Source organism: Monopterus albus, unplaced genomic scaffold (genome assembly GCF_001952655.1).
Source record: "Monopterus albus unplaced genomic scaffold, M_albus_1.0 scaffold37.1, whole genome shotgun sequence".
In the NCBI taxonomy this organism is placed as follows: domain Eukaryota; kingdom Metazoa; phylum Chordata; class Actinopteri; order Synbranchiformes; family Synbranchidae; genus Monopterus; species Monopterus albus.
Window position 1 is genome coordinate 1,120,215 of NW_018127917.1, and position 13,118 is coordinate 1,133,332.

The 13,118-nt window shown below is 39.7% G+C and overlaps 1 protein-coding gene across 2 annotated transcripts; it reads left to right on the forward strand.

Moving 5' to 3' along the window:
* The first annotated feature begins 1,720 nt into the window (after nucleotides 1–1,720).
* Nucleotides 1,721–12,743, forward strand: lrrc74b (leucine rich repeat containing 74B). 2 transcript variants are annotated; one of them, XM_020598267.1, is made up of 10 exons: nucleotides 1,721–2,032; nucleotides 2,783–2,978; nucleotides 3,599–3,741; nucleotides 4,602–4,734; nucleotides 5,994–6,200; nucleotides 9,058–9,167; nucleotides 10,472–10,587; nucleotides 11,035–11,113; nucleotides 12,179–12,274; nucleotides 12,367–12,743. In XM_020598267.1, exons 1-10 carry the CDS (start codon nucleotides 1,937–1,939, stop codon nucleotides 12,481–12,483), a joined length of 1,293 nt encoding a protein of 430 aa, XP_020453923.1. In that variant the 5' UTR covers nucleotides 1,721–1,936; the 3' UTR covers nucleotides 12,484–12,743. The 2 variants fall into 2 exon arrangements, with proteins under 2 accessions (XP_020453923.1, XP_020453924.1); XM_020598268.1 differs by lacking the exon at nucleotides 12,367–12,743 and having other exon boundaries at nucleotides 11,035–11,226; nucleotides 12,179–12,253.
* The last annotated feature ends 375 nt before the right edge of the window (nucleotides 12,744–13,118 follow it).

A 13,118-nucleotide genomic window follows, 5' to 3' on the forward strand; every position in this document is an offset into this window, starting at 1 on the left:
CTGTTTTAGCACACTCTGCTGCCCAGGTCATAACCACAGCTGCCAGCTTGGCCCAGTCATGTCCTGTTTACCAGCATTATAAGTCACTGCTTGATTTTACTGTACACGACCCTGCTGCTGACGCGCCACCCTCTCACTGTGACCTGACGCCTGCTCAGTAGCATCAGCATGCATGTCTGTGCGCGCATGTGCCATAGAAGACGTGTGCACATCTCTATACAAGTGGGTATAAACATGCATGTGTTCAGGTGTGTTTTTACATGAATATACTGCTTGTTGTATGTTACCTTGTCAAAATGATCAGATTTTAAAATAAGCATGAATTAGGCAGTGAGTCACAAGCCTGCAAATGTAATCTCACAGATGGTGTTTTGGTTAACAGGAAACTGCCCACATGGCTTTTAGCTTTGATCTCTGCATTTCGGTCTTTGTGTTCCAGTTCCAGTGAAGTTTTTCATTCAGAGACAAGAGGCGATCGCACTGCTGCTGTCATCTTTTGCTTTCCAATGAGTCAGGGTTGTAATTTGAATATATTCATGCTGGGGCCACATTGTTTATCGATCACCTACTTTGCAGTGACCTGTGGCTTCTCTTGTCAGCTTCGGAGTCTTGTTTGTTCCCTCTCTCTGTCTTTGATTCAAATTAAAAATAACTATCAGCATGATTAACTGATTTCAGTGTGATTTTCAAACGTCCCTAACAGGGACTGTTTGTTTTTGTTTTTTTCAACACTTTTTTACGGCCTGCAGAAAATGGGCGATTCCCATTGTCCCCATTGTTGTTCATTCTGGATGAACGTCTCCTCTGTATAATTTGTTTAAACAGATTTTGTTCAGTTGGAACAAGAGTCGTCAAGAAAATGTTTGTGATGTAAAATGTGCAACAAGAAAACAAAAGATATAGCTTCTATATAAAGCTTATATATATATATATATATATTCAAAGACATAGTATAAAATATGAAGAGAACCACCTCAGTCTTTTCTAAGAATGTATTTTGACTATGTAAATGAGTACTATGATTCTGCTTGATAAAGAAAAAAAGGCCTATTCTATATGGTGTCTCTCATGCTGTATCTTTTAGGTTTGGGAATAAAACTGCAGCATGAGATAAATGCTTGGTGATCTTCTGTCTCCTCTTCATATTTAAAAATCTCAGCACCTTGTCAGTCAGTGAAACTGTATCGTGAGGTGGTCCTGCCTTTCTCGTAAGGCTTTGGAGGGATAAAACATTTTTGAGGGGTTTCTTTTTCCATTTGCATATCGCTGCTGCTATGACCAACTTTGATCCAGTCAGCTCGTGCTTTGTGTAATTGATGAAGGATATTCCATTTTAATGCATCAACTGCAAGGACTTTGCATTTACTTACAAATAAAGAGAAACATTTACACAATATCTCAACACAGTTGCTTGGTTTGTTTTTCTTGTTTATATAAGAACAAAGCCAGACTGGGAGGGCTTATTCTTGCACTAGATATTGTTTAAGGTTGAAGCAATTTAGTTTGAAGGTCAGATTTAGATGCTGATAAAGAGCTTTTTTCTGAAAAACTGAAGAACAGAGTTGCAGCAAACAAGCTATTTGCTTCCCTTCCTGCCTATAAGTGCTGGTCGGCACTCAGATGCCTCTCGGCACCATGGCAACCTGTCAACAAAACATGCCATCCAAGTATTACACAACTCCCATTGGTGACTGGATGTTAGTAATGAGGCAGAGGCTTTTCTAATTAGCCCAAAGAGTTTGACCCTCCTGCTGAGCAAGCTAGGTTGCATGAACACATACTGCACTACCTGCTGCTCAAATGCAGTGCAGTGATTTCACTCAGCTCAAGTATTTTACCAATATGAGGATCTAAAAATAAATTAGACAGCAATTTCTGCACAAAGGCAGCAAAAGACTGTTCTCACTTTTAATACAACCATTAGTCAGTGTCCATCATGGTTCACGGGAAGAAGTTGGTCAAGGAGACGCTGCTGCATTCTGTGCTGGAGGACAACAACGCGGAGGCAGAAAGTGACCAGCAGCAGGGGGAGGTAGGAAGCTCACTATCCAGCCAAGTCTGTAAACTCTTGAGTAACAAGGTAGGCAAGTGAAGACTTCTGAGACTGTTTGTGTACAGATTTTTATGAAGCCTTAGATGTAAGCAAAGGACTTATGGTGACAATTCAAAACATGTCACAGACCTGCAAGAATATATTAGGCTTTAGAAATGGAGATCTTAGCCACACCATCATTTCCAGACATGTCTGAGCACTTTCCTTGCCTTGGGTACACTCATAAACACAGGCTAAAGAGCTGCTGTTTCCTTTTTATGAATTTCTCTTTTCACCTGTGTTCTGGCATGAATGGCTCTAACAGAGGGGACTTGGTCTAACCCTGAATGTCTGCTGTAATTACACTTATGTAGTCTAATCACAGGGCTGCACACTTAATGGTATATGCATGTGAAATGTAGTCCAAAAGCAATACATTTTCAAATGCAGACACACCACAAGTACACCAGAACATGTGTAATACCAGTAAAATTAAACTGGTTCAAGAGCTTAAAAGGAGGTCTGAAGAAAGGAGTGTGTAGAAAGGAAAAGGAAGCAGTTACAAAGACTGGAAGGACAGAAGGACACTAGCTTAATTGGCCGATCCACAATGATGGTACTCAGTTGTCCAAAGTGTAGGTATCAGTTTTATTCTCCTGATGGCAAATCCATCAAATCTCCTCTCTCAGGCCCCCAACAGCAGCCAGCTTTTACAGGTCATGATGTCTTATTTTCTCATTCCCCATCCAGCAAAGAGTGAGCCAGACAGAGGTTGACGTGCGTGGGCAAGAGGACCAGCACTCAAGTCCTGATGGGAATGCACATGACAGAGGTGAAAGAGAGGGCAAGGGGAAAGGGGAAGAGGAAGAGAATGAAGAGGAAGAGCTGGAAGGAGAGCAGAGTGCGATCTGTGAGGACGATTACGACACAGATTTGGAGCTCGGAGGTATAGAGAAAGTTGATTTAGATAGAAAGGGAGATGAATTTGGAGGGAGGGTTATTACATTTAATGATAAAGGGTGTGATGTTCCCTCTGTTGAATCAGTGGGAAAATGTCTTGGTGATGTGAGACATGTTTGAAATGAACCATTTCATCCTGTTATTTTCTATGTGAAATGATATTTTGATCATGAGTATTAATTTGATCTTGATCAGAACATGCATTGATAAGGCAAAGCCCTCCTGTCACCCCATCTGTTAATCTTTTTCCTTCTGCCTTTCCATCTTCTTAATCTCTAAACGATTTCAGAAAAGAAAACAAAAAGCAAAACAGAAACTCCTACACACGCCCTCCCACACGTGTGGAGCCCTGTTCTGCATCTTAATGATTTCATCTCAGTCTTTGTGTCAGGCTTCCTTTTCACCAGAAGTGAAAACCATCTGGTCTGAATGAGCTCCCTTGACAGGGCGAAATCAGCAACGAGCAAGTTTTCAATATCATGCTGAAAAGGTCCTTCTCCAGGGGAAAGTGCCTTATCTCTTTTGAATCCCTCCTTTTTTAAAAGAGCTATTGACAGTGCACAATTCCAACCCACACCACAGCTACCATCTTTATTTGTGTTCCAGGTAAGGAGGAAGCATATGACCTGACAGGGCGGTCATGCTACATGGAGGCATGTGAAAAGTTACAGGTGGTACCGGCCTCTTACTTCCTGCAGCACATGAACAATAACGAGCTGTCTATCAAACATCGCTGTTTGGGACCTCAGGTAATTTAATTGTGTGATAGGGACTGGACAAAAATTGTTAGAGGGGAAGGGGTGGTTCATGTATTTTATCTTTTTAATTAATTAATTTTCAGCCTATTATTAGTATGATGTTTTCACAATATGGGGAATGTTAGAGCATAATTTTCAGGTACAACTCCCAGAGTTTGACATGTTTTTAACAGGTTAAATGATGTAAAACTGCACTGAGGTTGTACATTTCTCACTGAGAGGATGTGAAAATGTATAGCTCTTAGCAAAACAACTTTGCATATGGCACATTTTTACAGCTTCCACTGACCCATAAGGCTATAAATGCAAGTTGAAAAAGTAACCCATTCCTTAACTAGCCAATTCTGGAGGGCTTGCCCTCAGTAACATCTTGCAGGCAGATTAAATTGGATTTTAAAAAAACTCTTCACCTGTCAATCACAGAGAGAAAAAGGAAAGTGACTAAATGTGGCTGCCAACTCTTCGTCCAGATTCATGGGCTTGTCTGTTCTTACAGAAGGATACTTTGCACTCTCCTCTGATGGGGCCGTATCTGTTCTCCTTTTTTAAAAGCTCAAGTTAACATAAGGCTTCATGCATTCAACTTTTTCATTTGCCGTGCTAGAAACTATAATTTTCATGTTCTGCGAGCTTCATTTCTGACCCACGCCTCCTCACAGCTCCCTTCTGCTTCATTTGTCTCACACAGGTTTAATATTCTCTCTCTCCCCCCCCACCCCTTCTCTCTCCTCTGCCCACCTGCTTCAATGCATCTACTGTCCTCTGTTATCTGGAATACAGATAAGAAAAAAGACTACAATGAACAAACAGAAGAATTTCACTTTGAGGCGGGTTTGGTTGTATGTTTGCAGGGCACCAAAGCACTGGCGGTTCCCTTGGCAACCAACACTTCAATACTAAAGTTGAACCTGAGAGATAATTGGATGGAGGGAATGGGCGGAGCTGCTATAGCCGAGATGTTAAAGGAAAACTGTTACATTACAGGTGGTTTTTAGTGGACACCCAAGCATGCATGCATTTTCTTTCCTTTTCCTTCACTGTGTCTCCCACCTCCAGTCCCACTCATACACCCCTCTTAAACCAATTATAAGCCACAGGTCATGCTTTAACATTCAGGGTCTCTTTTTAGTATTGTGTTAAATGTCAGTCATACTGTACCCTATGTGTAGTTCAGGAACCTATAGAGGGATCTCTGGTGAATGACTCCTGTGAGTCATGCAGTCGATCTGTGCCCGCATTATTTTTTAAACATTTTTCATGCATCAATATTCAGCTTTCAATGATATTCCAATTTTTTATTCATATGTAGAACAATAGAGTAGTTTTTAGTTGACCAGATGATGGTAATGTATGTAAAGGGTGAAGGGATCACCAAAGAGATGTATCCTATGGTGATTTATTTAGATTTATGATAGATTTATTCATTTGGATTTATCCTATTTATTCTTGGCATCACCAAAGGCATTAGGAATTATGATTTGAGAATCATGTAACCTGACCAACTGTGGTTAAGCTACAGGTATTTCATCCATCTATTATCTATGCAGTTTATTCCTGAATATGGTCGTGAGGGGGTCTGGATGTCCAGCTGACATTGGGCAAGAACAGGTATTTCAGTAAAACCAAATATGTCAACCTGCTGGTAGCATTAAAGGCCAGGGGATTATCAAAGTCAGTAGAGCTTTGAGGTCCACAAATGTCTGCACAAGATTCCTTACCAGTATCACCAATAGCTATTGAGATATTTAAGTTTGGATCCAAGTGGTGAACCAGTCAGCACTGCTACAGAGCCATACTGCTACTGTGGCTAAAAATGGCAGGTATGACCGCCACAGGTTTGCCATTCAACAGTAAAATAGCTTCAGGGAACTTCCTTAGATTTAAAATGAAGTCGTCTGTATTTTCTTCCCAGGGGAATTTCCTCAGGGAAGGGAGAGGATGAGTGAATATGTCTAACAATATTTAGCCTTTAAGAAAGGGAATAATTTTGGATGTTTCTAAAGCAGTAATAGTTCTGTTACCAAATGTAACTGTAATAAAGAAAGCTAGAACACTTTTCACATGTGATTCTGGACCCTTTTAGTGATGGGAGATTGTTGCGCTGCTTTGACATGACCTTCGAAGCTTTGATAAAAGGAGGTTTCAGAATCATATCAGCTTTACCTGCTACACATTGTTCTTTTAACTGGGCTTCTTTTCACCATGTATGACTTTTGACCTGTGTATCTGTGTGTCAATCCCAGAGGTGGACCTATCAGACAACAATCTTGGAGATTATGGGGCCAAAGCCATAGCTGGTATGCTTAAGGAGAACACCACCCTCATGAGCCTTACCTTGTCAGGAAACAATTTCACAGACCAGTCTGCTGAAAATCTTGGTCCAGCTCTTGTCACCAACACCAAGCTACAGCACCTTGACCTCAGCCACAATGCTCTGGGAGAGCGTGCAGGTAGCACAGCAATTTTCTATAAATAGTGAAGGTCTTATATTTTCTGTGAGGTCATAGCTTTTCAGAGAATGAAATGCTGCCCATGGCCCCCATTTTGTAGAGCTGAATGTCAGAACCCAGAAGTTATGAGTCCAGTTTCTTAGGGCAGAGCTTTCCCGCTCTCTCTTGGTGCACTTTAATTTGAGCCAAATGAAATAAAATAAATGCACACATGCACACACACACATTTTATGGACCAAAAGTACATGGACAGCTTAACAAAGCATTGTCAACACAAAAACACAATATTTGTTGAGCAGCTCATTCCAAAACCTAAGCTGTTTAAGATACTGCTGAAACAGCATCTACTCTTCCACCAGATTTTTGAGCATTAGTAAGGCCCAGGAACAATGTTGGGTAATAAGATCTGGTTTGTAGTTAGCATTCCAGTTCATCACAAAGGTGTTGGATGGTGCTGAGGTCAGAGATTTAGGCTTAAAAATTAGACAGATTTGGAAGCACACCACTATCTAAAATATATCAATATCTATTCTCTGAATTTCCTTTAAAGTGACTAAAAGCCCAAACTATGAGAAACAGTACAAAAAGAAAACTACACCAACACATAGAAACAGAAATGAGTAGGCTACAGTAATAAATAAGTCCACATACTTTTGGCCATATAGAAAAAAATTTGACAGGGAATATATTTATTTAAATAGGATGTCTGAATTCTATTTGTTTGTGTTAGTTTGACCTGGCCATAATTTATAAAATTTTATAAAAGACAGATGCTCAGCTAAAACAAAATTTAATTGTAGTTATTATATGCAATTACTGGTATGTCAACTATGATGAGATTTCTTTGAAACCATTCTCATAAAACCAAGAGTTTGCTCTAATGGTGTAGCGTCATTGCTAAACAGTCACAGGACAGCAAGCAGCAGCAAACTATGGCGAGGACAATATTTCAATCAAATCAAATCAAATTTTATTTGTATAGCGCCAAATCACAACAAAAGTCATCTCAAGACACTTCACAAAGTATAATCTAGACATTACTGTTATCACTATTATTACAGAGGGAAAACCCAACAAATCCCCCTTGAGCAAGCACTTGACGACCGGAAAAACTCCCTTTAACAGAAGAAACCTCCGACAAACCCCGGCTCTTGGTGGGCGGAGGGTGGTGAGGAGAGGAGAGGAGAGGAGCTCAGAGCATCATGGGGCCCCCCAGCAGCCTAGGCCTATAGCAGCATAACTAAGGGAAGGCTCAGGGTCACCTGATCCAGCCCTAACTATAAGCTTTATCAAAAAGGAAAGTCTTAAGTCTAGTCTTAAAGGTAGAGGGGGTATCTGCCTCCTGAACTGAGACTGGGAGTTGGTTCCATAGGAGAAGGATTTTGAATTCTATTCTGAATTTTACAGGGAGCCAGTGGAGAGAAGCTAATATGGGAGAGATATGATCTCTCTTGCTAGTTCCTGTCAGTACTCTGGCTGCAGCATTTTGGATTAACTGGAGGCTTTTTAGGGAATTATTGGGACATCCTGATAGTAAAGAGTTACAGTAGTCCAGCCTGGAAGTAACAAATGCATGGACCAGTTTTTCAGCATTACTTTGAGACAGGATGCTCCTGATTTTCATAATATTGCGCAGGTGAAAGAAGGCAGTTATAGAGACTTGGTTTATGTGTGATTTAAAGGACATATCATGCTCAAAAATGACTCCAAGGTTCTTCACACTAGTACTGGAGGTGAGAGCTATGTCATCTAAAGTAACTATATAGTTAGACAGCAGATTTCTAACATTTTCAGGCCCAAGCGCAATGACTTTGGTTTTGTCAGAGTTAGTAAGAAGTTACAGGTCATCCAGGCCTTTATGTCTTTAAGACATGCTTGAGGTTTGACCAGCTGATCTAATTTGTTTGGGTTCATAGATAAATATAACTGAGTATCATCTGCATAGCAATGGAAATTTATGCTGTGCCTAAAGGGAGCATGTATAAAGAATTGGACCTAACACAGAGCCCTGTGGAATGACGTGACTAATTTCAGTTTGTGTGGAAGAGGTTAATCAGATCTAGTATGGATGTGTTGATTAGGGGAAAGATGTCTTTGAGCAGCCTGGTCGGGATGGGGTCCAGGAGACATGTTGATGATTTAGATGAAGCAATTGTTGGGGTCAACTCAGAGAGATCTATGGGAGAGAAGTAGTCCAAGTATAAATGAGGTCTTACAGATGTTTCTAAAGCCATTGTAGTAGATGGCACATCCGTGAGAGCTGTGGGAGTGGTCCGACCAATTTTTTTCTCTAATAGTTGTGATTTTATTAGTAAAGAAGCTCATGAAGTCATCGGTCTTATTTGACCGATTTCAGTTATCATGCAGAGGAGCTTTCTGACAAGCATGTGGAAAAATGGCAGCAGAGGCTGTTTTGAGCATTCAATGTAGGTAACTGAAAATAAATTTGTCTCGAGGGAACTGGACACCATTGTGTCTCATTGCTGTGATTCATTTCAACGTACTCAATTCTGTTTTCTCTACTGCTGAAATATCAAAGGACATCCTGATGCATTTTGTGTGTACTCTTCCTTATAGTAGGTCTCTGAGGGAAAGTATACCGATCATCCACTCTGACATTCATGCTATGCTGCTATTGGTGTATTAGTGTTATTGTTTTTCCAGCCAGCACACACCAATAGCATCTTTTTCTGTGATTAGAAAACATGCAGTTTCTTATCCTTGCAATAGTGCAGGGAGACGATGATGGGGATTTTTCTCTTTGGGATGAATTCACTAGTGCTTTAAGACCATGAAACACACAGTCAGACTCTATTTTGTCATGCTGCCAGTGATTTAACTTTTTTTTTATCTTAAGGGCAAATCCTTGGGGACTCTCTGTCAGAGAACACAGGACTGAGATCACTAAGTCTGTCTTGGAACTGCATTACAAGAAGAGGAGCTGTGATGTTGGCCAATGGCCTCGGGGTAATGCACCTGAAAATCAATGTTAGAACACTAGACTATATTAAATTTTGAACTCATGCAAAAGAAAGGAAGATCCACAAATAAATACTGTGAAGTCTTGGACAAGGACATATTTTAAGCTCTTTTATGACAGCACTGAATAATGAATCATGCAAGTTAGATTTAGAACACTGCTATAATGTTAGAATAAAGCACTTATAATAGCTCTTTTTAAAACGGAATAAATCATGTATTACTCATATAGTACTTGGCCCAAAACTTGTGGATTCCCAAACAATAAAGCCAAATTTGTTTGTTAAACATCCCATACAAAAAATTTGAGCATTAATATGCTACTAAGAGATTCTACTCTTCTGTTAAGGCTTCTCAGAAAAACTTTGAACCTGACTACACATTTGTTGGCATTTGGACACAAGAGCATTAGTGCAGTCCATCCTTATTATTGTGTTTTAAGGTGACGCCTCAGTCTGGTTGATACCAAAGGTGTTGGATAAAGGTGAGGTCAGGGCGGACCAATTAAGTCCTTCCACATCCAGCTTAGAAAAGCATTTCTTTATGTACCTAGGTTTGTGCACAGGGATGTCATCATTTTGAAACAAGAGAGGAATTTCCCAAATAGTTTCCACAAATTTGGAAGTTTGAGACAGCCATCTGTGGCACCAACTTAACCGATGGCTCTAAGTATTGGGGGCAACTTTGGGGTTCAATGTCTTGCGCAAGGACACTTCGACACGTGGACTACAGGCACCGTGATTCAAAGCTCCAACTCTCCGGTTGGGAGACGACTGCTCTACCCACTGAACCACAGTCAATTATCCTTATCCTTATCCTGTGACAAATAGCTCTAGACAAAGAGCTAAAAATAGCTGTACAGGTGTGTCTGCACACTTTTGTCCATATAGTGTGCACAACACAAAATCTTTTTTAATGAAAAATGAATTGGCAGTGTTGAAAATCTGGAGAGGAGCCACTATCACAACTAAACTAACCTGCTTATCCTACTTTATGAAACACCCCTGGCCTTGTTTTTCATCAAGCTTGTCATAGCAAATGGTGCAGCAGGGTTTTTTCTTTCCATATCTTAATGACCAAGATGGTCAATGAAACCCTGATCAGTAAGCTGACTGATTCAGGTCCTGAGAGGTTTATTACATCAGGATGTGTACTGCACTCTCATATTTAATTTAATTGTTTCTTGGATCCTCTGTTGTCTTGTTAGAAAATCTGTCATTGAACTTGAGATGGCTAAGCATCTTTTTCTAAATCTCACTTTACCAAAGACCATTCCTTGTCTTATTTATTAGGGAAACATTTTCCTTAGAACAGTGGATCTGTCATTTAATGGCTTTAGTAAAGAAGGAGCCGTCGCTCTAGGACAGGCTCTGAAAGAGAACAACGTTTTGGAGGAGTTGGATGTGAGGTAAGAGCCTTTGTTCTCCTGGTTTCTGATCATTAGATTAGATAACAGTCATGGAGTTAAAAGGGCAGAGATTGCAACTTCAGTTTCATTCCTTTATAAATCACGTCTGGGAGCAAATAATGTGATTTACCTAGTTTGGTGCTACCTGTGAGTCACAAGATATCCTTTATGAAACTCCTGATGAGGTGAATTTGTGCCACCAGATTTGCACTTTTAACAGTAAATCTTAAACAGCGCTCATCTTTTTCTTTAAGGGAATTAAGTAATTGGACTACTTTCTTCTACCTCTTGTTTAACTCCTCAAGCAATGCCAAGCTTGCCTCACAAATTTTCAGACATGTGTGCTTCATAGATAAATAATACCATTTAAAAAATAGCACTTTATGATTGCTTCCCTCACACTCCAACACACTTTTTTTGGTTTTCTGTTTGTGTTTCTCGCCACAGTAACAATCGAATACCCCCTGAAGGAGCCATCCGTCTCGCCATGGGCCTTAAAGTAAACAAAACTATCAAATCCCTGAATGTAAGTTGTAGAAAAGAGATAGGTTCCAGCTTCAAAAGCAGTGGGGGGCATCACTGGATAAAATGGAATAAATAAATGGATCACTATACTTTGTTTTAATGTCAACGCCCAAGGTGAGTCTTCAGGGGCTCATTTTAACTGCTTGAAAAATACATAGAGAAGACACTAACTTAAGTTACCACCTGAGCATTTGATGTTGACCATATGTGTTCACCTGTTTTGAAAATAGAGTTTGGACATTCGATTACATAAATTTATTGTAAGCAGGTAAATCTAGCAGTCCAAGATCCAAAAGAATTGATCCGTTTGAAAGCTCAATTAATTATTAATTAATTATGATTTGTATTTGCATTAATAGCACCTAATTGCTTGTCATCAGTTTTTTTTCTTTCACTTCTGTATAATGTAGCTCAATATTTTGGAATATTCATTTGTTTTCTGGTAGAGAGTTAGATGAGAAGATTGGTATCACTCTTATGCCTGTACAACAATAGACATGAAGTTACCACTAGAAGCTGTTTAGCTTAGCATAAAGACTGGAAGCAGGGGGGAAGAGCTATACAAGCTCTATCCAATTGTCTGGCTACCAGTCCGCAAATGATCACTTTATAACTTGAACTGAAATGCAAAAGGAAGAAGAAAGATTGGCTGTTTTATGGGGGTGTTAGATACCCAGCTATTTCTTGGCTCTGAGAACCAGCAATTACTCCAGGAAGCTACTGGTCCCAACCAAGAATTATTACAACACATAGCCCAGCATTAATAGGAAATTGTCAGCTTTAGAGGTGCTGTTAGGTGTATTTTGTTACCACTGGACAAAGCCAAGCTATGTGTTTCCATTTTTTTTATACTAAGCAAGACTAAACTAAGTTAATTGGGTCCTGGTTCCAGCTCAAATATGAAACTGGCATTGATTTCTCACTCCTTGGTCAAAAGAACTCTTTTGTTTTGGTCAATTTTTAAAAGCCATAATAGCCCTAACAGCTTATTTCATCATCCACATAACCCAAACCCCATCAGCAGTGTTGTCCTATTCTTAGATTTCTAATGTTTTTCATTTTTCAGATGGGCATGAACCCCATCCAGAATGTCGGGTGCTGTGGGATCCTCAAGGCTATACAGGAAAACCCTCATTCAGCTATGGAGGCATTAGAGTTTTCGGTAAGCCACACATATGTCACTTCTGTGGGAATTTCTGCACATCGTCTTCTTTTTGCAGGAGGCAAACTTACTTTGTTCATTACTCTTTTTAGGACATCACATTGAACCAGGATTTTGAAGGCTTGTATACGGCAGTGAAAGAAATATTCCCTGCACTTACAGTAAAGCATGGGGGCAGAATTGGCACATTCAGAAAAGCAAAGGCTTGAAAAGTATTATACTGTAAGTGCTGTACATTTATGCCAGAAAAGATGGAAAGAGTCTTGTCAAAGCCTTGTGGACATTTTGTCAACAGATGAACCAAAGGCAGGATGCCTGCAAGAACATCATTTTTAAAGAGATTACATTTTTGATGCCATTTTTGAGAGCATATTCCTCTGAATAAAACATGTCTAGATGAAATAAAACTTGTTAAATATGCAATCAAATGAAAATAAAGATAATTCAGAGGTAGTTTTCCAAAAACATACACAGCATGTGTGCAGCTATTGCTTGAAACACAGCGTTGTTAAAGTCATTGGACATGGACATACAATACAGATACTGAGTTTGATTCTTTTTAGGTATGATCTGATTTAATGTTACATAATGTCAGTGGGTAGAATGATGAAGAGGATCAGAGAGCACCACATTGTGTACAAAAAAGAAATGAAAGTGGGTTGCACAAAAAAGATTTAAGTACTGCATGACTATTCTAATAGCGAAACCAGATTTCAAAGAATAGTCCACTATTAGATAAGAGACCTGTTTCCTGCAGCAGGACAACTCAATGTTCAGTAAACTGTCATTTGGAGATATGTATCCCTCCTACACACACCCAGAAATAATATACAGCCCACTCATT